A 25,313-nucleotide genomic window follows, 5' to 3' on the forward strand; every position below is an offset into this window, starting at 1 on the left:
CGACCTCACCCCGTCTTCGAATCCCCGCACCTAACAGTGCCCCCGCCACGTGCGCCCCTCCTCCCAAAATCTGACCCCCCCCGAGGGAGTCCCATCACCTTCGAGGGTTCCCCGGACCTGACAGTGCCCCGGCCGACCCCGCGACGGGCGAAGGAAACCCCGCCTCACCGGGAGGGAACTTTCGGAACGCTGCGGCTTCCGTGCGCTGCGCCACCCGGGCGCAGTACCGCTGCGTGTCCGCAAGGCGGCAGCACCGAGTGATCCCGCGAGGGGGGGGGCGGGGGGGGGTACCGGCGCCTCTCCGGGAGGGAGCGTCCGGTGACCTCACAGCTTCCCCGTCCGGGAAGCTAAGCAGGTACCAGCTCGGTCAGCGCCCGGATGGGCGACCTCACCCCGTCTTCGAATCCCCGCACATGACAGTGACCCCCCCCCCACCCGCGCGCCCCCTCCCAAAATCTGCCCCCCCGAGGGAGTCCCATCGCCTTCGGGGGTTCCCCGGACCTGACAGTGCCCCGGCCGACCCCGCGACGGGCGGCGGAACCCCCCCCTCACCGGGAGGGAGCGGCCGCCCCGCAATGGCGGCGTCCCTCGTTAAAGCGCCCTGCCGCTCGCGCTGCGCCGCCCGGCCGCAGTCCGCACGCAGCGGGCTCTGCGCGCACCCGCGCAGGAACGCGGCGAGTGTGCACGGAGGCAGCAGGACGCGGCGGCTTCCGTGCGCTGCGCCACCCGGGCGCAGTACCGCTGCGTGTCCGCAAGGCGGCAGCACCGAGGACCCCCGTGTTCGAATCCCCGCTCGGGCCTTTCCGCCAGTGCTCGGGCCTTTCCGCCAGTGCTCGTATCTCTCCGCCTCTGCTCGTATCTCTCCGCCTCTGCTCGGCCCTTTTCGGCTCCCCCTGCCCCACTAATTACCCGTCTGCCGCTGACCTGCGCTCATTAACAACCCCCCATCTCCTCCAGCGAATTCAACCCCCCTCCCAACCCTACTGCGACCCCTCTGAGAGCCCTCGAACCCCACCCTGGCCCCTGACCCCCTAGAAGACCCCCGAAGGAACCCCCAACACCCCAAAAATAGACCCTAGAGAGACCCCCCCAGAACCCCTCAGAGACACACCCCCCCCCAAAGAGCCCCCCCACGATCCCCTAAAAAGGCCCTTAGGGCCCCCCAACTCCCCAAAGAGCCCCCCCAAAAAACCCAGACCCCCCAAACAGACCCCATAAAGAACCCTAACCACCCCCCAAAAAACCTGAGACTCCTTAAAGACGCCCCCAAGCCCCTCACATCCCCCCCAAAATGAGACCCCATAAAGATCCCCTCAAAGAACCCCACACCCCCCCTTAGAGAACCCCCCCCAAAAGCCCTAGACCCCACCAAAAAGAGACCCTGTAAAGACCCCATAGTCCCCCAAAAAGAGCCAACCGCCCTGACTCAGCTGCTGCCAGCCCCATCGATGGAAAGATGCCACAACAACAGTGGCCTTGGCCACGCTTTCTTGGAAACAACTGGTTCCCTCATCACCTCTGAATAATAAAAATTCTAAGGCATTTTACAACAATGTCCAATACAACAGTAAACTGCTGCCAAGTATAACCCAGAAAATTGTTAGCCGATTCTCCTCTGTCGAAACCGTTGCCAGCTTTGGGCTGAGATGCCTCCAAGGTTTGGTCACCTTCGTCTTCAGCCAACATTGCCAAGTCTCTTGGCTGTTCTTCTGGATCCCCTGGAAGAAGACTGGTGACTGCCTGGAGAAGTGACTCAATCTGCTCTTCTGTTAGTCTTTCCTCACTTTCTTCCACCATCTGCAGGTCAAAAACCAATACATTGTTATTCAATCCATACTTCCTTCCTCAGCTCCAAACAGGAAGACTCAGCCCCAGTAAATACTGCTTTCAATGGATGCAAGACGTAGCCTGAACTCATCACAAAAGCATTTTACAAAGTGGAACTCTTGTAATATTGATAACAACACAAAACAAAAAAGCTCCCTTGTTAGCCACGACAGCTGGCATGCCACAGTGAGACCCTGCTTCTGTTACAAGGAGAACACCACGCTCAGAACAGGCTTTCCTCCTAAAGCCTCTCAGCCTAAGAAAAACCAAACCAAAATACCCAAAGAATTCCCACAAACTAGAAACCCCCACAAAGCCCAAAAACCAAAGAAGCCACAAACCCCCATTAAAGACACACACACAAACCCCAGACCCCACAAGAAAAGCTGCGGGAACTCAAAACACCACAGAAGCCCCTAGCCCTCCCCCAAACCCGCAACCCACAGAACCCCAAAGCCTTCAAAAGGCAGAGAACCAAAACCCCCCCTTAGAACCCCAGTTAAAAAAAACAAACCAACAGAAAAACCTCACAAGCCCACACTAACCCCACAAATCCCAGAGCCTGTAAAAAAACCAACCCACCCAACCCCTATAGCCACAAAAACCAGGAAAAAAAAAAAAAAAAAAAATCAGTAAAACTACAAACACCTTACCAACCTCCTTGGCTCATTTTCTGAGAGGAGCCTGCACCAGCAGACAGACTAACACATTTTACTCCTAAACTCGGTTCTCTGCGTTCTTTCTCTGCCCCTTCTCTACATCCTTTTCTTTCAACTTCCTCTTCCTACCCACAAGGCTGTCTAAACCAATGGATAGAAACACTAACCCAGGTAACAGTACATCCAGTTCAGATAAAGGCAATGAAATCACCAGCGCCAATACTACGACCTTCTTACAGGTACCACAAGCTCCCAAGAACTCACCTGTAACAGGAAAAGAGGAGAAACCATAGAGACCTTAAATGCAATACGCCAAAACCCGAAAGAGACTTATTCTTGTATATTGAATGTTAAAATCACATGCATAATTACAGAATTCTTTACAGCTGAAAAAATATTTTTAGAAGACGACCCTGACAGTCTACCTGCAACTGCTGCAAGATGTCTATAATAAACCCCCACAATTTTCTGTAATTAAAAACAAACAAACAAAAAAAAAAACAAACCAGGAAAGAATGCAATCAATCATCCAGGTAATTCTGAGTTAACTGATGCCCTGAATGGGACAAGTCGAACCCAAGCTAACACCAGCCAGTTTACTGCAATGCTTGTCTAGCATATACGTATATAAATCAAAATGACATGTGGCTAGAGGCCAGGTGCAAAAAGAATAAGACATTTGCACACCACAGCAGACAACCTGCCGAGGGCCACGATATGATATGCTGCAGCAGAGTCTTGTGGCTGTTCGCTCAAACACGCTGGTGGAATAGTCTGCATAACCGGCCCTGGGCACGATTTACATGGCGTTTTCTAAGCTATGCCTGATGTGGCTAAGGGATTTTTACTGGGCAATCCTGGTTTAAGACCAGTCTCGGCTCCTAAGGAATGCCAGCCAACAAAGATGTTTTCAGCCGTTAACAAGAGGAACAGAAATCCAACGACGAGCTGCTGCTTTTAAAACGTGGAGTCATCATTGTGACAAATGGCACCACACAGATCTCTGTTAACACATTTGTAGACAAAGTGGAAGACCTGGGGTTGGGGACAGCTGTGCAACTCAGCCTTCATTTCCCGAGGGCAGGTATGCTCTGTCAGCTGCTGCCAGGTGTCATCGACAACAAGAAACGGGCTGCACTCTGCCGGCTTGTCCACCTCGAACTTCTCAGCGCAGAGCTGGCGAACATCTTCGGTGGTTATAGACAGTCTCACCAGGAAAGATCTTTCCTGTACATCCACAGTACACTCCCTGGAACGCAACATGAAGGTGGTTCTGTAGAATGAGAAAACACACATCAGCAACTCAAAAACCCCAACAGCTGAAGCGTCAGCAACAAACCTGTCCCCACACTGAGACTCACCCCCGCGATTCCCACGCCCGACAGCCACCTCGCCAACTGCAATACTGGTGGCAAAACTGTGGCAAGCGGAACAGAAATTCCTAAGCCAACACCCTCCTTTCCTCATATTACACTCTAACCCTGCAATTACAGCCAAACAGGACTTGTCCTGCCGAGCAAAACCAGGAAACAAAATGCAGTGAGGCTAAGCAATGTCTGAGGCAGCAGGGTCGAGAGATGGTGCTGCTGCACTACTGCCACAAAACAGGCACCTCCTATCGCCGTGTCAGTCAGAAGGAATAAGAAAAAAGCCTCTGCCAGTGGCAGCAAACGGTGCTGATCCCCAAGTTACTGCGTGATAAGCCATCTGCATTCTTATGCTGCAGCACGCAAAGTGTTTTAGGGTGCTTCAGTCCAGTCAGGACACTTTCATTGCATTAAACCGGTGACAATCTGGGGTCCGAGCCCGATTTAACCGGCTTTCCCATGACAGCTTTTTTTCTTTTTTACAGTAAGGCTTAGAGGGAAGCAGAAAGAAAGCTTCCTCGGCAACATTAGGCTAAACCCTAATGGCAAAAGCCTCGTGGCAAAAGCTGGACCTTTTTTCTGTGTTGAAACTGACATGTTCTTACAAGTCCGATAACATGGAAAAAGTCTAAGTGCACCCTACAAGGAAATGCAGTTCTACCTTTCAGAAAGCATTTAAAGAGGAAAAAAAACCAAGCAACAACTGGGGGAAAAGCAACCACAAACATCTTTTGAACACATGAACAAAGCAAGCTGCTGTAGTGTGCTTTTTTTTAAAAAAAAAGACATTAACTGTGGTTACAGACTGAAAAAGATACAATTAAAGGAAGTGGAAAAATGGCACAGTGAGAAAGACCTGTTTATCAACTCAGCGGGTGCCAATGTCTGTATGCTAAACCAATCAGGCACGCTAAATCACAATGGCAAAGATGTACATTGCACAAAAGCAAGCCAGCAAAAGCTACCATTGAGAAGGTGGTTCTACCACTTAAGTTCCTAGAAGCACTCTTATCTTTAACAAAGTATTTTTACAGCTTGCAAACTGAAACACTGAAGCTTTGCAGCAGCATTTAAACGAGGTCAGGACTGACCCTGACGAAACAGGGCCTATCCGTTTCTGTTACCGGGGTGAAGCAATTATGAAAAATCAGCCCTAGAGGAGGAAAATCAAGCTGCAGTTTTAGTTCCTAATGCATGTAACACACAGATGTTTTTAAAAGCACGCGCTTTAGACAGACGGGACTGCTTCGAGAAGAGGCTGAAGCTCCCACAAGCACTCCTAACATATACTAAGTATCAAAGTTATTTATGGAGCGGCAGAAAATTGTACTCAATCATCCTCACAATATGGCATGTTTTGCCTTTTCATCCTAGAGACGGAGGGAGGATGAAGGCCTTCCGGGGTCCGATAGCTGATAAAACTGCAGGAGCCCATCACAAGTGTAGCTACCACATTGTTAAGTCACGATGACTCCCCCTGCTCGATCGAAAATATCTCACCTCATAAGGCAGAGTCCATCAGTAGATTCCCAGGTCACACAGGCCTGCACTCTGCGAGCTGAACAGCTTTCTGTACTTCCACTTTACAGCGGAACCATGAGACTCTCTTGTTATGCTACTGATGTTGCCAACTTTAGGACCACCCTTGGATGGATTTCTACTCCAACAATGTCATCAAAATCTGCGCTGTGAAGAAGAACCCACCTTCCCTAGTCCTTTGCTTCATTTTAAGAAAAATAAACGAATGACAGGTTACCTTCTCCATGCAGAAAACACAGATCCATCGATTCCACCACGTACTCAACTTCAGTATCCAGCTCCAGCATGTCACACCTACTCACCCAGTGTGATAACACAGTCAAGAAGTCATCATTTTCATTCAGCCTCCCTGAGACAAAGGGAATAGAGACAGTCAGAGACAAACTGCGCTTTCCTTACCAGCCTCACCGTTTGAAAGGAAAGTGTTGCTTCGCTGCCTTCGCTGAGAAGTACATCTGTATTACTCTAGATCCTCCTGTAACCAGTGCGCAGCAAAGTGGGTGTCACCTGACACTGGCTGGACAGGACGCCAATGCCAGCTTCGTCCCATACTCTCTAGCGAGCGCAAATCTGACGATGCACACTTTGAGGCGTGCTCTCCTCAGGCAGCAACTCTGTCTTCTACAGGATCTGCTGGAGATGCCCCTCGTTTCATGAACTGCTGCCAACAGCACCTGCATTTATGGAGAATAAAGCATATTCAAGGGCCAGCTTGCTGCCTGGGACAGTGAGATATAGAATGAAAAAAAAAAAAAAGAACACCAGACAACAGGCTAGAGAAATTGTTGGAGAAAACAAGACAGGTGCAGATCACGACAAAGAGATGGAAAAGGAAAGTAACTGCAGTGGCCTGCAGGACAGAGATGGAAGACGAAAAAAGGAGGAAGAGAAAGCAGGAAAAAAGCACAGAGAGAAAAAGAAAAGGGAGAGGGAGATGAAGAAAGAGAAAGGGAGAGAAGAAAAGGGAGCAGGACAGTAGAATAGAGAAGTACAGGCAAGGGGAAAAAAAAAAAAAAAATCAGAGGAGTAGTAAGAAAGGGCAGGGGTCAGTGGAGGGCTGGGAAGGACCAAGACTCACAAGAAGGACAACAGGTTCTGGATGGGTAACCACCCAACTCTTAAACTTTTGGGGACTTAATGGGTACAAGGTATCCAAGAAGAAAGCTCAAATAGCAAGCCAAACAGTAATGTCTCCAATGGGCTTGGACGTTTCACAAGGGCAACAAAGGCTGACAAGGAAACAAAAGGCAGAGCAGAACCTGTGCTCCATTTTCATTTACCATAAAAAATTATAGAAACCCTGCGAGCCACGGAACCCCCAAAAACCCAATTAAAACCACAAAAGAAACCCAAACCAGAAAACCAACAAAAGACCAGAGCAAAATAACCACCGAGCCGAAGAAACCAGCAAACCCGGAAACCCCAGACACCACAAGAACCCCCGATAACCACTGAACGCCACAGCAGCCACAAGAGAAGCCCTAAGCCCTCCTCTGCCAAAAGAGCCCCGCGAGACAGAAAACCCACAAGCCGCAACTAGAGAGAGACACAGACCCACGCAAACCCCCAAATCCCCCCAAACCTGCCAGCCCCGCGGCCCGGACACGCTCAGACTGACCGGAAGAGTCCAGTCGCGCCCCGCCCCGCCGGCCCCTTCGGTGCCCCGTGTCTCCCGTGCCGGCTGCTCGGGGAACGGGAGCTCTGGCCCGGCCGCACCCCCGAGCCCCCGCCGCGACCCCCTCCGCGCACTGCCCGCGCGGCGCGGAGCCCCCCCTCCCGGCCCAGACACCCCGCCGGACGCCGCGGAGACACGTCCCGGCACGGACCGGCGCCGGCAGAAGGCCGGCCGCGGCTGGGGGGGGGTGGAAGGCGCGGCGCCTCGCCGCCCGCGCGCCCCGCACCGACCCCCGGCCCGCCGCGACCACTCGCGCCGCGACCCGCCGACCGCCCGGCCCCGGCCGACCCCGCGACGGGCGGCGGAACCGGAGCCTCACCGGGAGGGAGCGCCCGGCACGCAGCCGGGACCGGCGGCGAGAACCGAGGCGAATTCCGCGCGCTCCGCAGCGGATGCCGGGACGTGGGCGAGCCTTACTGCGCGTGCGCACGGAGCACTTGCCGGCATCCCGACGGGGCGCCTCATCGCCCCGGAAAGCACGGGCAGGCTCCTCGGGGCAGCTTCAGTGCGCTCTACTGCGCATGCTCCTTGGTACAGCGGCCCTACCACGGTGCGGTCGCCCGGCAATGGCAGCGGCCCTCTTTAAAGCGCCCTGCTGCTCGCGGTGCGCCGCCCGACCGCAGTACCGGCTTCTTGTCACCGGGCGGCGGTAGAAAGCCGGTTTCTGGCGGCCTCCCGCGCATCCTGTGCGATCCAGCCGCAGTAACGCGCCTCTGTCCAGAGGCGGCTGCGAGGAGCGCGGAGCCACGATCTTTATTACGCATGCGCGGCTTTCCAGCTGCAGCACCGCGGCGTTCTTGCCAGGCGGCGGCACCGAGCGGTTTCCGCGCGCTGTGCGTGCTCCGCCCGACAGCCGCAGTACCGGCCGTCTTGCGCCAGGACGCGGTAGAGAGCAGGTTTTCGGCCGCATAATGCGCATGCGCAGCCTCACAGCCGCTAGCTCATGACAGTGAATAAAGGGTGACCGCGATCGTCTTTGGAGTCACGGTCTGAAGTGCGCACGCTCCGCCAGCCGCCTGCCAGTGCTGAGCGCCACGCATGCGCGGCAGCAGTGCTCCGGCCCCACGCAGCCTCAGCGGCGTTCCGGCCACGCCCCGCCCGCCGCTCCGCCCCCTCGCGCTGGCTCCTTCGCCCCTCCGCTGCGGCCCTGACTTCTCTGCGCCCGGTCGTAGGCCGCTCTGTCTCACAAGCACTGTCTCTGCCGATGCATCTTACCCTCTGCCAACACAAACGCTACCTGGGGCCGGTTCCCTTTCACTCCCCTCCCCCCCCCCCCCCAAGCTACTGCACTGCTTACAGAGGAGTTCCTTCCCACCCTCCTCTGCTCGCTTTCTGAAAGGAGCCCCAACCACCAGACCCTGAAGGGAGCTCTTTACAGTCTTTCTCTGCCCCTTCTCAGCATCCTTCTCTTCCCCCTTCCTCTTCCTACCTACCAGGTTCTGTTGAAAACAATGGACACAAGCCCTGACCCAGAGCGCAATGTGTCCGGTTCAGACAAAGGCACCGGGATCCCCAGCCCCGGGGGTCCGTGCCGCCTTCTCCCGGGGAACATGAGCTCACGAGCTCTTGCCTGTGGCTGTAGCAGGGAAAGAAGAGAAACTGCTGAGACTTTTAATGCGATACTCTAAAACCAGCAAGAGATTTATTCCTGTATCTTAAATGTTAAAATCACATGCAGAATTATAGAATTCTTTATCGTTAAAAAAATATCTTGAAAAACGACCCTGACAGTTTACCTGCAACTGCTATACCATTTCTATCATAGATATAGATAGATATATAAAAAAAACGGTGATTTTCTGTAATTAAAAAAATTAGGACAGGATGCAATCATCCAGGTAATTCCGAGTTAAGCTGATGCCCTGCATCGGACAAGTCTGGTCCAACCCACGCTGGGGAACCTGAGCTCGTGCCAGCCAGCTCGCTGCAATACCTGCCCAGCGTACGTCAAAAGGACACCGGGCTGAAGGCCGAGCGTAAGAAAAGAGGAGGTTTAGGCGCTCCAGCAGCAGCCCTGCCGAGGGCCACAGTGTAACATGGTGCAGAAGAGCCTGCGGGACGAGACATTCAGCCTCCCGGCTGTGCGCTCACAGGTGCCAGGGGAATATTGCGCCTGACTGGCCCCGTGCGGGGTTGACGTGGGGTTCTGCAGCTGCGCTGCGAGCGGCTGAGGGCCTTTTACTGGGCATTCCTGGTTTAAGGCCCATCTGGGCTCCTGAAGGAAGCCAGCCAACAAAGACTCTCTCGTCGGTTAACAAAAGGAACAGGAATCAAACGAGGAGTTGCTGGGTTTAAGGCGCTGGGTTGCCGCTGGTTTGAAACACGGCCCCATACGGATTGCTGCTAATGCGCTTGTAGACAAAGTGGAAGACCTGGGGTTGTGGACGGCTGTGCAACTCCGCCTTAATTTTCTGGGGGTAGGTATCCTCCGTCAGTTGCTGCCAGGTGTCATCAACAACAAGAAACAGGCTATATTCTTCTGGCTTGTCCACTTTAAACTTTTCAGCACAGAGCTGACATACATCTTCGGTGGTGATGTATGGTCTTACTAGTAAGGTCTTTCCTGTGCATCCACAGTTAACTTCCTGGAACGCAACCCGAAGGTAGTTCTGTAGAATGAGAAAACACACATCAGCAACTTGAAAACCCAAACTTCACCCCCTGCCAGCTGAAGCATTGGCAACAAACAGTATTACCACAATGGCCAAAATTTACATTGCACCAAAGCAAGCTGGTAAAAGCTAGGAGTGAGAAGAATGTTGTCCTGGGTTTGGCCAGCATAGTTAATTTTCTTTCTAGGGGCCGGTGTGGTGCCAGGTTTGAGAGTTCAGATGAGAGCAGTGCTGGTAACAATGATGTTGTTTTCAGCTGTTGCCAAGCTGTAAAGGATTTGTCAGTTGTTCATACTGCCCTGCTGAGGAAAAGGCAGGGTGGGGGGTGAGGGGGCACACAGCCAGGACAGATGGCCCAAACTGGCTAAAGAAGGTATTCCATGCCAATTATGTCATGCTTGTGGGGGGAGGAGCACATGGCCCCAGGACATGCAATTTTTGGGGATGGGACAGCCCTGAGCTGTACAGCCCAAGTTGTGTGGGTGGTGAGAAACTACATTGTCCATCACGAGTTTCATATATTTTTTGCTATAAAATTCCTATTATTGTTACTTCTTTCTCTGCCATCCTAGTAAACTCTCTTTATTCCAACCCACAAGGTTTGCCCTTGTTTTTTTTTTTCCTTTTTTCCTTCTCCACCCTGCCCAGGCTGCATGGTGCTCAGCTCCTGGCTGGAGGCAGAACCACAACAGACATTCCTACCACTGAAGTTCCAGACAGTGCTCTTGTCTTTTAACACAAGTGGTTTTGATCACTTGCAGGCTGAAACACTTAACCTTTGCAGCAGCATTTAAACCAGGTCAGCGCTGACCCTAACAGAACAGAACTAATCCATTTTTGTTACCAGCCTGAAGAAATTATGAAAAAAAATCAGCCCTGGAGAAAGCAAAACATGGGGCAGTTTTAATTCCTGATGTATTGAACACTGAGAAGGTGTTTTGAAACACATGTGCTTTTAGACAGGCAAGACTGCTTCAAGGAGAGGAGGAGGCTCCTCCAAACGCCTGTAACACACACTAACTATCCGAGGTATTTATGGAATGGCAGAAAGTTGTACTCAGTCATCCTCAAAATATGGGATGGTTTGCTTTGTCATCTGAAGAAGGGAGGAGGCTGAGGGCCTCCTGTGGTCCAACAGCTGGTAAGGCTGCATGAGCGCATCACAAACGTAGCTATCGCATCCTGCTCCAATGCGGGAAAGAGGAGTAGAGCTCAAGTTATGCTACAGGGTGGCTGTAGGGAAGGAGCTTCGTTTTGGGACTGCAGGGCGTGGAGAAAAGGAGATGGAAATATCATCCTCCCCAGCAGGCAGCAAAACGTTTGTGTTGTACTAATCATGGCCTGGCAGCCGTGTCAGCAGACCCATTCCAGAGGCTCTTCTGAAACCCGCACAGCGAGAAGCGCCAGGCACGCCAGGTGCCAGCTCGCCCACAGCTCCCCTGCATCTCACCAGGTCCAGCTATACTGTGAGCATGGCTCAGGCTCGTCTGCTGAGGAAAAGGGTGAAAGGGAATACCAGACCGTATTTCTGCCAGATGACTGTGCAGCAGAAGATGAATCCCATACAAGAGATGAGTCTTCCTATGACAAGCCCAGCGTCTTGCTAGAAAGACCTTGCATCTAACATCTAACTACAGGGAAGCACAACGTCTTCTAAGACAGATGAGCATTGGGCACTGCTGGCCATACTTTGGAATTCCTGTTCATCAGTTCTCCTCTTCCTATGAGATGCAAGCTTCTGTTCCCAACTCTCGCTGGGTGACACGCTGTAGTCCTTTGTACCGACACTGGAAAGAGCAGACAGAGCCTGGACTGAAAGGTTTAGTGATCTCCTGATGACCCCACACTGCCACTTCTCAAGCTCTTAACAACATCATATCTAACTGATGGCTGTCATTAGCCCCTCTAGCAAATTTGCCCCATGCTATGAACTGCAAACAACCGAACACAAAGAAGTAAATCTTTCTTCTGGCTTCCAACATCCTCCTCACTTCAGTCCACAAACTGATGCATCTGAACAGACAACCAGCATACTACATGATGGACAGGCAGTCTGGGTTTTAATAGGCGATGTGATCCGACTGCTTTGTTATTCTTCAGTTGAAGTTACCACCCTACTCTGAAAGGGTGGTAAGAAATGGGAGGGGAGGGAAAAAAAACCAGAAACAAACATGAAGACATCCATAGTACAGAACTCTGCTCCTTCAAGCTGTAGGCAAGCTGTTTTCCCGCCTCTCCTCTCTACTGCCTGTTGGATGGCCCACACCCCCTCTCCCTTGCCCCAGCTACGGACAAGTTGTGCTGATTTATGCCGCTGGAAATCAGGCAGCTGAAACCAAGATGTGATCCCTGGCTGTGTGCGACTTGAAACAGAAGGCATGGTAGGAAAGCTCCATCCCTGATGGAGAGTTCTCCTTAGGCCACCACACTGGCAACTTTTATGAAGTGCAAAGATTTGGAAACTGAGCATAATTTCTCACCCCAATTTCAGCACTGCTTCCCTCCACTCACTTACCGTCTGGCCCCAAGGGAAGCATTATCAGTCATGCCTCCCAAAGGGGGACTTCCAACAAAACAATCACTTTTTTGGTGTGGTTTGGTTTCGCTATTTTACCCCAGCCCTAAGAGCTTTACCTGAAAATCATCAACTGATGGTATTGTCCTGTTCGTGGTCCTCCTCTTGTGCCACTGCCGGAGAGTGTCTCTGGCTTCTGAACTGAGCAGTCGGGCAGCTTGTTCTTCCTGGAAGTTCTTGATCAATGAAAGCGCTCCGTAAGCGCTGGTCAAGTAGTAGCCTCCTGTGAGGGGCAGCGAGGGAAGAACTTTTCAGCGTGGTCACAATGGGAGGTAACAGCCCTCAACAACCAGAAGCGAAGCAAGAGACATGCTTCTGGTTCATTTCCCGCTTTCTCTTTTTCTTAAAAAAAAAGAAGTATTTGAGTGGGAGTGTCCACTCAAAGGAGGCAGTACAGCCTCTTCGCTAGATCACTCAAAGACATGTTCTACACTCGGGCAGTGGCACCTGTATTGCTGACAGCATCCTCTTGGCATAACCAAGAATGAACACTGAGCAATCTTCCCTGCACTATACAGTTCTTGGCTGGTGCCGAAGACAGGGCCGGCCAGTGGATGGTTTGCTGAAGAACAACAGGACTGAATAGTCCAGTGAACCTTTCTGCCTGTCAAGCCCATTAACACTCTCCAGCTTCACACCTCAAATACTTTCCGTGCAAACTGAACTTTCCGTTTCACTGAACACCATGCTGGAGGATGCACCGTACAAAAAGCAGGGACCAGACCAGCGACAAACCGGAGGAATCCTGACACAGCTCTCCCGTGCAGACCAGCACATAAAAGAGAGAGACTTCAGCAAGCTGAGAGAGCAGGAATGGGAAACATACCCATATACCTAAACTCACAGCTGAGCTTGGCCACGAGGACCTTAAAACTTCTTCATAAACCCATCAATTCTGGGGCTAAGGCAGAACACCTCTTGGCTAAAACAGTCATGAAGACAAGAAAGGAGGGAGATTTCCTCACCTCCAGTAGACTCCAGCTGCCATTTGAGAATGCCACAGGAAGCATATCCCTCAGGCTCATAAAAATGCCTACCTCTTCTTATGCTACAGACCTTACCGACTGTAGGACCAACTGCCCAGGGATGGATTTCTCCTCCAACAAGGGCAACAGCAACAGTGCCGAGAGGAAAAATCCCCCTCCCTTCCCTAATCTTTTGCCCAGGTCTAAGAAAAAGAAATGAAAGGGCATGTTACCTTCTCCATGCAGCAAAGATGGATCCAGCAACTCCATCATGTACTCGATTTCAGTATCCAGCTCCAGCATATCACACTGGGCAAGCACGTACGTCAACACAGGCAAGAAGTCATCAGCTCCATACAGTCTCCCTGGGTCAAAGGGAACATGGACAGTGAGAAGCAGACAGCATTCAAAAGGAAAGCGTTACTTCGCTGCCTTCACCGAGCAGCACGTCTGTACCGCTCTGGAGCCTCCCGTTACCCATGTGCAGCACAGAGGACGTTGCCGGACACCAGCTGGACAGGACCCCAATGCCATCTCTGTCCTGAGCTTCTGGCAGGCACACATCTGACACTGCGCAGCTCGAGGTGTGCGCAGCAATATTAAGCCTGGGTTCACCTCAGCCTTGGCTCAAGCTGTGACCTCAAAGAAAGGCTATACTGTGCCAGCCTGGCCTCACCTCGCCCTGCACTTCAAGCACTGCCTGAGTGATGACAAGTAGGCATTTTCTTCATACATGCAGTGACAGCATCCACTTTGTGTGTGTAGCTGATTCCTTACAGAGTGCTGAGCCCCAAACCCCGGAGAGAAGCCCGAAGAGAAAAATCTCTTAGAGCTGATGGGAAAACTCGGCTCATCTCCTCAGCAGAGGGCAGTTACAAACACCAGCCATCAAAGCCTCACCTCACTCCCACCAGCTGCAAGCCGCACTGCTGGCAATGGCAGCACACACCTGATGTGGGGACCCGGTGCTATGCCCAGGTCTAGCTGTGCTGCCAGAGCTCCCACAGCATTGCGATTTTGCCATTAGAAAACGCTACGTGGCCAGTGGCACAGTCACCTCAGACCACCGAGGGCAAAAGCTGATGTGCATGGGTGAGGCTCGAGACGTACCTCACGCTGTGCCAGGTACGGCACAGACTCCCAGTCTGACCCTCTTACCCAGCTGAGAGCATGTCACAAAGCGACGCTCAAACAGCAGCTGGCTCAGTGCTGGTGGTGACAAACCTCACCTGACAAAACAAGACAACCTAAGGAGCATTTGCCACATCTCGACCTGAGCCCCTCAGTGCCTCAGTTAACCGCCCGTGGCCTCTCTGGACTCTGCTTCTGCCCTTTCAAAACACCTGACTCTGTGGTCACAGCACCTCAGCCCAAGAGCCCTATATGCATTTTAAAAGGCAGAGTTCTGCACAGGAGTAACAAGCTGGGCAGGAGCTCAGACCTAAATCTTGCTGGAGAGCCCCAGGGCTTTCAAGGGCCACAAGCTCTGACCATTCCTCTCACATCTCAAAAGCTGGCATCTTGACCAGAACTGGACCCAGTGCTCACTTAGGAAGAAAACTACCAGCCACCTGCAGCACTTGTACCTGCCTGGGGGGAAAAAAACAAGAACAATCTCCTGCGGCCACCAGTGTTGCTTCACCTGACCTCAGCAGTGCACGGTACGGCTCTGAGTAACGGAGTTGCCCCTGTGAACGCAGGCCATGCACCGGAGCGTCTTATTTGCGCTGCTGACTACTCAGGAGGTCTCAAACCGCCTGGAGTTCCACTACATTATCTGTGTTTCCAGGTCACTCTGGGACTCTTGCTACAGACTAGGAACATATTATTTCTGTTCCAAAACCAGGAGAGAAATAAAGTATCCGAACGAGAACACGCAGAGGTGCAGCAAGCCATAAGCACCGGGCTAGAGGCTGCTTCGCTCCCCACATTAGCAGCTGGCGCTGGCAGCCGTCCTGCCACACACACTCTGCTCAAAAGGGCATGGAGATGCCACGAGAGCGCCGGGAGATGATGACGTATCTGCAGAATTGGGCAGCTTGGTTTCCTGTACCGAAAGACACCACCAGGTTTGGAGCATCAGGGAACTTGAGCCATGAGAAGCACTGTACCTGAGTTGTTCTCCATAACAGTGTAAATCAGTTTGCAGACTCTCAGCAGTAGCGTGACTTTCTTTTCTGGTGAATACATCTTCTGCATGGTCATGAACTTCACTTTAATCTTTTCAACGTCCACAAAGTCTGGTGTGGGAACAAAGACTCCCAGTTCCTGAGGATTCCTCTGCCGCACCAGCTGCAGGTTTTCCTTTAGCTGTTTCCAAGAACCATCTGCAGTATGAAACTCTCTCAACATCACCTCAATGTGGCCCTTCAATGGCTTCAGAATACACTTATGCATGGCCTTCTCCAGGACGGCATCTGCAAGGGCAAAGCACAAGTCCAGATCAGCTCCTCCTCTCCAGCAGAGCCGAGACCAGCGTAACCATTCCCAACAGAGACACCCGAGTGCAAGACCTACTTGCCAGGGCCCGTCTCTTACAGTAGCTGAGGTTGCACACGTTTGCTGACAAGGAAACAAAAGGCAGAGCAGAACTTGTGCTCCATTTTCATTTACAGTAATGCGGTAAATGAAAAAAACACACTCCAAAATCAAGACAGATTACAGGCTGTCACAAAAAAACACTCAAAACAAACCCAAACCACAAACCCACTGACCCCCCAAAAAACAAGCTGTGGCTCCAGTTAACTTTTTTTTTTTTGCTGGCCTGAAATCTCCTGAGTTTTATTTTACTTTGAGTTTAGACTTTAACTCCCAAGCTTTAAGTAAAACACTTGAAATCGTAACTTTTGTCTACTTTGGGATGGAATTCCATCCCTCCTACATAGTTTCCATCAGAAACTACAACCCAACTCACAGTCTCCTGATACTTGGCTCAACTTTGTCATGATCTTTATGAAGTTGGATGGATTATGGGTTTTAAGCTATAAATTAAAACCAAGCTGGGTTTGTCCAGCTTCAGATTTCATCACGAGAGCTTACACATAGCTTTGTCATCAAGTTTGAGGTTCTTTGTTTGGCAACAGCTGCACGTGGCACAGTAACCACTAACTCAGGGGTTTTTTTATTCTTGCTCTACTCACATCTTTCTTTAACAGTCATTCCCCATGTACAGGCCACACCTACAGAGAAAGCTCTTTGCTGAACATTTACTTGGCAGGCCTTTTTCTTCATCAGCCAATTTTCTCTCCCACTCAGCGTCACTACGGCAACATAGCTTACATTAATTACCTGTACCACAATGAACTCCCACAAGCATAAAGGAAAGCAGGAACCCTTCACCCCAAGGCCCTGGTGGGGGGCAGGACCAGAACCTAGAGCAGGCAGACATACTCCCAGAGCACAGGGACCAAGAGCAGGAAGAGAAGAGAATATGCCCCTGCCAGGCCACACCTTTATACAAGCTGCCAGCAGATGTTCCTGGCACTGATGGCGACTTGTTGCAGTGTCATTAACCCCCATGCCCCTTCGAGGTACTCTGCCTGCGCTTATGTGCTTTGCTTAGACCACAGCCTCTTTTTTCTCTCTCTGCCTCTACCCCCCAATCTCCCCCTCCCTTTTATTTTTTTTTTTTTTAAATCTGCTGAGTATTTCTAAGGCTTGGGATTTAACCCACACGCTCCTCAAACTAGCATTACCTACTTCTGGCTTTTTGCTTTTGCTGTATGCTTTTCATTTATTTTATCCTTGTGTTCAGTCATTTTTCCTAGGAGGTGGGCACACACAGAGAGTTCCTTGCTCCCTTCAACTGATTATGATTTTTTTTTTTTTTGGGTGACAATTCTTCTACTGCCTTCTTGGTTTTTAAACAGCAAAAACACTGACTGCATTGCTCATAAGCAGAACACCTCTGCAGCACGTGTTCCAACTGCCTGGTCTTGTTAAAGCCAAGATTCAATCAACCAGAGCTGCCAAACATTAAGTTAAGCAAGAGAACTCTCTACCCCCAGGGAATTTTAACTCCCACGGGCTCACACTTGAAGCTCTGCGCGTGAAGGGTTAGCATCAGCCACCCTTCACTCTCAATAAAGCTGGGTCAGCACCACATTTGGTCACTGGAGGCTCTAGAAACTGTGAAGAATTCAGTGTGGATTCTCAATGCCCTTGGTCTGTTCCCCTTGGTGGGGACAGCTCGCCTGGGACAGGAGACCGGAAAACTCATTACGCTTGTGTGGCTGATCCCCTGAAGGCTCCAGGCTGGACGCGGTTCAGCTGCTGCCTGCAGCATCAGTATGGGGAGGAGCAGCAGCAGCAGCCGCTCCTCTGTGGAGACTACAGGAACTGGATGCTGCTGGGAGGGAAAATTCCTCCCTGGAGCCCCAGTTCTTGGTCAGGGCCAGGCTTCTCATCTGTAGACAAGAATGGGAAGCCTTAAATCTTCCAGAAGTCACAAATTCTAGTAAGCTGACAAGGCCAACAACATCGCAGGGTAAGGACTAGAGTTGTTGGGCATTTTTTTAAAATGGTCAACAATAACACCTGTAACTTGCCCTAATCAATACAAAACCTGCATAAACATTTGTATTATTATTATCAAAGCCCAGAAAGACAGCATGTCTTGAGATGGGACACTGAACATTAGCCTGAGACCCAGGGGACCAGACCATCCAACTATTTACCCTTTCTTCTGACCTGACATTACTGGTCCCTTTCTCTGAAAGGTGTTTCTGGATACCATCCCACCAGCAACAATTCCTAGTCACCAACAGCTTTCGTTGTTTAACTTCTCATGGCCACAGATGAGCATAGGAGGGTCTCCTAGGCAAATGAGTGTCTAAACCATGGACTGAGGACTGATCCTTTGTGTTAACCTCTCTCTACATTTCTCACATCCGAATCAGGATCAAAAATTGCTGTTTACTTCAGCAGATGCAAAGTGTTTTCAATTATTCTCCCAAGATGCTTAATACTCCAAAACCAAAACAGACATTCTTCAAATTTTAATTTTTGCAAGTGTAGTATCTTTTGAGCAGAGTGCCATGTAATGTTCCTGAAATTATAATTAGCCTCCAGCCTCAAAACGGGAACTGGAAATGCTTTGATAAATGAATTGCAAAGGCTGGCCAGCTAGTTTCGTTGTGACTTGTGGAAACACATCTGTATCCTGTGCTGACATGCTATTTTACTTTGCTGCTAACCACACAAATCCGCATCTGGAGAAGACAACACATGAGTCATCACCAGTGTCCTTACACAGCCTCTTTACCACCCCTGCTCACTGGAATTGTAGGGGCACTCTCACCTCTTCCAGGCTGTTGGTTTACCTGTTAACAGCTGTTGTTACTCCACTGAGATTACCTGTCAGATTCCCATTCCTGGATTTCCTGTTTATCACCTGTGACAGCCAAACCACTCCCCCATGAGAGAAGGGCTCAGTAAGAAACTGAGAGAGCCTGGAAGCCATCACAAAAAGGCCATGTCCTCCTTGCCTGGGAGGCTGAAAGCAGAAGGTTGCTTTGCAACACCATGGTGTGTACATTCAGGACACCTGACTACACTGCATTTGCTCTGGTTTGGGTTTTCCTAGTTTCTTGCACGTTTGTCAACCAGCATGACTGATCCGGATCTATTTTAAGACAGCTCATGCCAGGGTGGCCCAGTGTCTGTTCCTGGTGGATGTCTATGGCGACACATGCCTAGTCCAGGGTGCAGAAAGGGGCACCTCCTCTGATGGAGTAAGTCCTCACACAACCCACATTCCTCGATAACCTGCGCAACCCTGAAAACAGAGGTGGGATGGAGGTGGCAGAAGTTGAGCAACTAGGAAAGAAAGGTCTCTGGGGTAAACCACACCCCACTTTGTTAGCCACAAAGCACACCAATGAATCACAGGACTGTGCTAGGTTTGTTTTGCTGTAATCTGCCACGGGTTAATTGAAACTCATGCTAGGGTGGTGTGGTGAACACATCTTCTGTAAGTAGTAGCAACAAAGCAGCAGGGAGTAAGTCACCACGCAAATTAAAAGGGATGGTTGGTCAAGGGAGAACCAAACCCTCTGCCTCCGCTCAGCACTTTTAACATTGCTTACTTGCCCTATCCGCCTGCTCCCGTAGTGAAAGGAGGAGCACGGGGCGGACATGTTGGCTGGCCTCAACTCAGCATGAAAGGATACTAGGGTGATACTAGGGGAGGGGGAAGGGGCACCACAATACATGTACCAGCATACAACAAGTAACACAATATTGAAAAATACTCAGCCAACACGAGTTTTTAAAGAAGAAATACTGGCACACCATTCTAATTCCTTTAAGTGGATAACTGGATCGGGAAGTCGGGAAGAGGGGAGCAGGGGGTGGGCTATATCTTAGCCTTTTTAAGACCCATAACCCTACAGTCCCTACAAGCGAACAAGGGAAATGGCGTCTCACCACAATTACCATAAGGTGGGTGCATACAATACTGCCCTGAGAGCCTAATTATCAACGGTTGACTGTCAAAAGACAGATACCTGAGAAGAGATACCTTGGGGGTCAGCCTTGGACTGTAGTCTAGTATTTTCATTAAAAAATTGGAAGAGAAAGCAGAGAGATCATAAGCACTACTGGGGCGGGAGCATGAGGCAGGCCTCACCAGTCCTCTGGAGAGCAGGTTTAAAGTAATCTTCCAACATGGGAAACAGGCCTAAAGCTAACACAGTGAAGTCCTGTAAGAAGTAAAACACTGTAGTCATCTCTCAGAGGCAAACGTTCTGCTCAGAGGAGCCTTTCTCAGAGCAGCAAGCACAACGGCTCCCATGGGGAATGGAGGACATTCCTCCATGCATCCTGCAGCTCTGTCTGCCTGCCACTCCTCTGCACGGACACTCTGACAAGGCACGTCCTGCCAGAAAGGGGCCAACATGTTCTCTCCAAGCCTCTTCTTAGCATTCAACCTTTAAAAAAGCCATTACAGATTAGAGATTTCAAAAAAAGGAACAGGCAGTACTGCTTCGGGAGCTTCCTACACCATCAGCTAGCACCTTATTGCTGTATTGTTTAAACCCGTCATTTCTTGGGCTAGGCCCAGATTCGGACATGGAGACTGAAGCTGTTCAGGTGTTGGATGCGGCTCGGTGATGACCTGTCAAAGCAGTGACAGTCAACTTGCCTCCTGTCTGTTTGCAGCCAGCAAAAGGAGAAACACAAACACAAACTCCTGAACGTTTGCTATTAGAGCAGAAGTGGACTATCAGGGTCTCCTCTCAGCAGTCTAGGTCTTTATACTGTGGATGCATACACAGGGAGGGATGGCTTCTGAAGAAATACTTGGTGTTCACCCTTGAACAATAAAAAGCCTTGTGCCTTGGTCTCAAATCTGTCCTGACACTGTGAATCTCATTGTTTCAGGAAGGCTTAACAGCACACGGTGCTAAGACTAGGAGGGACCCGCCAGGAGCCATCTGGAATGCCGATGCACATTGTCCCGATGATTTGGTGCAAGTCAAGCTGCTTGATATCCCTTCCCCGTCTGGGAAACTTTAAACATCTGACAGGAATCTTTTGCTTGCTAAAGTCCAGGAAGTCCATGATGCAGTTCTACAAGAAAAAGCTACGTCATCACAAAGACCACTACAGAGACAAAGAAGAAAGCCCTCATTTCACCCAGGGTTCCACTAAGCCCTCGGCAGGTGTGCTGCATCAGCACGTCCTGAAATCTAGGAGGCAGCTGCAGTTCTATTGGGTAGCAGAGGGAGGAAAGCGAGTTCCTCTCCACAGAGGCAGGACTACACACCAGGAGTGGAAGAGACAGAACCTTTTTTGCTGGAGGCTCCCTCCCTGCCACGCTGGCGCCAAGCTCCAAGCCGCAGGGAGGAGCCGCTTCACACCAGCACGGCACGCTTCCTGCGAGGGCCAGCAGGCCCGTACAGCCGCTGTGGCCTGCTCCAGCTCAGCGGTCACCAGGCCTGAACAGAGGCCCCGAGCTTGGCCACCGGCTTGCCACTGCTGTAGCACAGCACACAGTGAACGGGAAGGAAGAGTGCTCTCCCAGCAGCACACATCCAGCCCCAGGCTGACAGGTCCAGAGGGAACACCTGCACCATGGAAGTGTAAACTGACAAGGGAGGACGAACTACTCACAAAGTTAAAATTCAGGCTGTGATTCTGAGCTGAAGAAGTCAAGCAAAACCGGGTAATAGGCAGGGCTGCATCATAAGATCTCCACAGGGATGACTATATCTTGCTGTCACATAGCTATCTGCTTAGATCAGCAACATCTGATGCTCCTGGATCCACTGTGGTTGTTTGCAGGCTCAAGCCACAGCCAACAGATGACTCAAAAGCGATTTCTTCCTTTGCTTAAACTATCCTGCTTCATAAATGAATTGCATTTAATCAAATGATCAAACCCAGGCTCTCTGCCACTGAAGAACACACCAATGTAGATTAGCTATTACATTTCATAGCTTGTGCTACTCCAAACTACTGAAACATTTAAAAGCAGACATTATTTTGCCAGTCTTCAGAGACCCACAATCTCACTACTCCCTCATAGTGAAAAGCACAAGTCAAACCAAGCTTTTAGAAAACGACAAGCAAACTAGATCTGTATTTATTTTTCAAATGTCCAGCACTCCACAGAAATCCAGGCCACAACGAGCCTGCACCACTGCTCAGTTTGCCATTTTTCCTTCCACATAACACCCACGCAATAGTCTTTATTGTTCTAGTGGGAACACTACATGTCTTTGAAAGAGCTTCGGTTTTCAGGACACTCTTCATAGTCCTGTATTTGCTTTAGCAGCACTCGTTAACTTTTGCTTGACTTTATGGAAGTGAAATTGAGGTTACATGAGAATACTTCCTCCCATTCAAGGACAGAAAATAACATCAACATAAAATCCCTCTCTAGTCCCAGAGAATGAACCACTGCCAATCTTGCATTGGGCCAAGTGTTAGGACACTGGGGTACAGGAGAAAAACAAGCAAATTAGAACTGTAGTGAGCTCACAAGGAAAGTATTCTGCCCTGAGGGATGTTTACCTCCTAAATGTGGCTTATGGGTTCTTTTACAAACACTGCTCATGCTTGGCAAGATAGAGAAGCATCAAGATTTTATGCAGCAACAATGATTTCACTTTTGTGGATACACAAGTCTCTGTTGTTATAACATGCATTCAAATATATAGCTCATCTGCAACCATTTATAAACACTTACATGTAACAGAGAGGTATAGAAAACCTGAGATAAGCAGCCCTTTCTCTCTCGCAGGCGTTTGTGTGCTCTAATGTATCTTTTCATTTAGCTTCAAGCACAGAGACAATGCAGCTTTGCTAGGAGCCAACGAGAATGGTTGGAATAATGGAATTTATTTCCAAAGTAAGTTGCTATGAAATGTCTCTCTGTCCTTAACTGTTACTGGTTTGGAATAAATTCTAGTTTTACAGCTACAGTCCACAGTTAAAACTGGCACAGGCTTGCTTCCAGAGTCAAGAGCTATTTCAGCCCAATACAGGGTGGGGGGGTGGGAAGAATAAAAATACCTGTGTGCCAGCAAATAAAGGCACAAAAAACCCCAGTAATAATCATGGGTACCACTGCAGCTATGTCAAGAGTAACTTTTAGGAGCCTCACTGCATAGCAGTTTGACTTGCTAGGGGGCTGAGGGCTAGGGGAGTTGGGGGTTGTTTTGTTTTGGGACCCAAACACTCGGTGGCTCAAATTCTGCTAGCAAGGTCAACCCCGCCTCTCCAAACTAGCAGAAAAGTCTACGGCTATGAACACAGACTAAACATTTTTACCCTCCCCCAAGTCACGGAAGAGTGTCTCTTACCTATTTGGTCCTCGGGAATCAACGACTCGATTGGGGGATCAAGTTCGGAGCTTTGGGACAAGTAGTTCTTGACCTGGGTCATGAACTGCCGAATTGTCTGCAGCATGTCAGTGCTCGAAACGTGGCACTCCTTGTTCTCCTGGAGGAAGCTGACATAGTCCTGCACCAGGCATCCAAAATAAGTGCGTTTGTCCTGGGACATCTCTGCAATTTTCTTAACCATCCTCTTCTCAGGAGTCATGAAGGAACTGAAAACTCCACTGACTTTCCGCAGCTGAGATTTCACAATCTTGGGGAGAACAAACGAACTGTTTCTTTTCTTCTTGGGCTTCAAAGGGGGTGCCATGCTCTCTTGGTCACTCTCCCCCTCAAAATCCTCCAGGCTGCTGTTGGTGTCCCCCTCATAGCCGAACAGCGGCATGCTCCGATCGAAGTCCAGCGAGTCGGACGAGGAGGTGGAAATGCTCATGTCGCTCAGTCTCTGCCTGCCTCCATTCCACGGTATGTGTGACTCAGAGCTGGAAGCTACCGTCTTTCTGGCAGCCGCGGGAGGCGGCTCGAGCAGGGTTTCACCTGGAACACCGTCAGTTTCGGGCACACGGGCCGAGCTGCAGCCAGGTCGGATTACTGATGTGCTCCTGGAGCCACCTTCCGCCTCTGAGCAAGCAGCCTGCTTCTTCAGCCGCGGAGGCGGAATAGGGGCCGGCTTATTCTGCAGCAAATCCAAACCTCTCTCTTTCTTATGGTTGACTGTTTCTGGCATGCTCGCCTGCTTTATAGTCCTGGAAAGCTGTGGACTCGTGAGGATGCTATTAATAGAAGGAGGTGGTGGCCGGGGTGGGGGGGAGCGGGGCCTCGCTGTGCCATTCGTGTCTTGAGTTCTTGGGCTCTGCCTTTTCAGACTTCCACTGACATCCTGGCTGTGCACTTTCAAGAAGAGCGGATTAATGAAGCACAGCGCTCCGTTGGTCTGGCTGCACTCCAGCTCTGAAGGCGTTCTGGTTCGTATAGAATGCACGCCATTTATAAGGCAGAGCTGACGTGAGTCTTTACAAGCACTGTCCAGAGGCACGGGCCGATGGGGAGGTGAAGGATCCAGGGGGTTGCTGTTAGCTGGGGAGTTCCAGAAGTCTGAAAATCATCATTGCATTAATGTAAGAGTGCAGAACAGCATGCAGATGGCTTTCAGAACATTCAGCTCAACATCACCAGCTTCAAGCATTCAGAACTTTAGACAAGCTTTTATTAACTCAAGGGGGGATGGTGGGAAAAGTTCTTAGAGAACCTCTTAAAGCACCACCAGACCTAATTGATGTTGTGCTGCTGTGGCTGCCATTACTCACTTGTAAATACCACGACCAACGTGCCGCTTCAAATCGGCCCAGTGAACTAAGCTTAAAAATAACCTGAGAATCAAAGAAAGGAATGGAGACTGTGACACAGTAATTCTTACCAGCTTGAGAGTGAAATGAACATCAACTACTCACTAGCATCTCACTCAGGAGAAATAAGCCTGGATTCTCCAGCGGTATTAATAAGCTCACTCCATTAAAGACAACAGCCAGGGTGATTTACAGCATCTGACAGCCACTCATGGCAACTGAACCCAAATTTTGGTTCGGTTCCTTTTGATGGTGAACAAACGAAACCACATGTGAACAGAGAGCTCACATTTTTCTGTGGTGGGAGCACATTTTATCTTTAGTAACACAAACCAAACACCACGCCTCTAAGAGCCCTGGCCTGCAGCCTGCCTTTCCAACTGTTACACAGTTTTCCCCAGGTTCTAGAGGCTCGGCTGCACAGAAGTACAACCCCACGCCAGCACTGCCTGGAAAACCTGTGCTAAGCCAGCAAGTTTCAGCTGCAGCCTCCACACTTGTCCCAGCAGAGCATCAGCATGCTTTTGAAACTGAGTCAGTGCTAAAGCTCATCAGCTCCTCAAAGTATGAAGGTGGAAACAAGACAAGCCCCTGAGGACAGGAATTGGACTGAAATAAGGGAGACATACCAGAGGAAGGAGATTTAGCTAAAATTTGCCCATCTTAGCACAGTCCCTTTTCCTTTAGCATAGAGTCAGAGGTGACACCCAAGCCCAAATGCAAGACCTCAAGCACAGGGCCTGTGCCCCACAACAGTGGCTGTGCTCCACAGCCCAGCAGCTGCCTAACGGATGGGAGACAGGAAAGGGCTCATGGCAACAGGCTGCTGCCAGCCAAGACATGCAGACACAGACATACTTCTCTACATAGTCATGCGAGGCTGCTGTTTGTTCCAGCCCCTGA

General features: G+C 50.4%; 1 protein-coding gene and 1 long non-coding RNA gene across 5 annotated transcripts in view; both read right to left on the reverse strand.

Moving 5' to 3' along the window:
* Window positions 1-1,466: 1,466 nt before the first annotated feature.
* LOC311190602 lies at window positions 1,467-6,812 on the reverse strand. 4 transcript variants are annotated; one of them, XR_014617222.1, is made up of 5 exons: window positions 5,900-5,931; window positions 5,610-5,741; window positions 3,522-3,759; window positions 2,654-2,750; window positions 1,467-1,797 (listed from the first exon to the last, which is right to left on the reverse strand). It is a non-coding gene; the product is annotated as an uncharacterized lncRNA (long non-coding RNA). The 4 variants fall into 4 exon arrangements; XR_014617220.1 differs by having other exon boundaries at window positions 3,522-3,735; window positions 5,610-6,812; XR_014617221.1 differs by having other exon boundaries at window positions 5,610-6,812.
* A 1,876-nt stretch (window positions 6,813-8,688) lies between these two features.
* Window positions 8,689-25,313, reverse strand: part of LOC311190272 (ras and Rab interactor 2-like) — a 53,146-nt gene continuing 36,521 nt past the window's right edge. The window contains exons 8-12 of the mRNA XM_084262147.1: window positions 23,029-24,159; window positions 15,331-15,636; window positions 13,453-13,584; window positions 12,314-12,477; window positions 8,689-9,676 (exon numbers count right to left, since the gene is read on the reverse strand). Of these exons, the coding sequence (XP_084118273.1) occupies window positions 9,359-9,676; window positions 12,314-12,477; window positions 13,453-13,584; window positions 15,331-15,636; window positions 23,029-24,159 (2,051 nt within the window). The 3' untranslated portion in view covers window positions 8,689-9,358. The remainder of the gene's footprint in view (window positions 9,677-12,313; window positions 12,478-13,452; window positions 13,585-15,330; window positions 15,637-23,028; window positions 24,160-25,313) is intronic.

This window comes from Gallinula chloropus (genome assembly GCF_964237585.1).
Source record: "Gallinula chloropus genome assembly, chromosome: 3".
NCBI classification, from domain to species: domain Eukaryota; kingdom Metazoa; phylum Chordata; class Aves; order Gruiformes; family Rallidae; genus Gallinula; species Gallinula chloropus.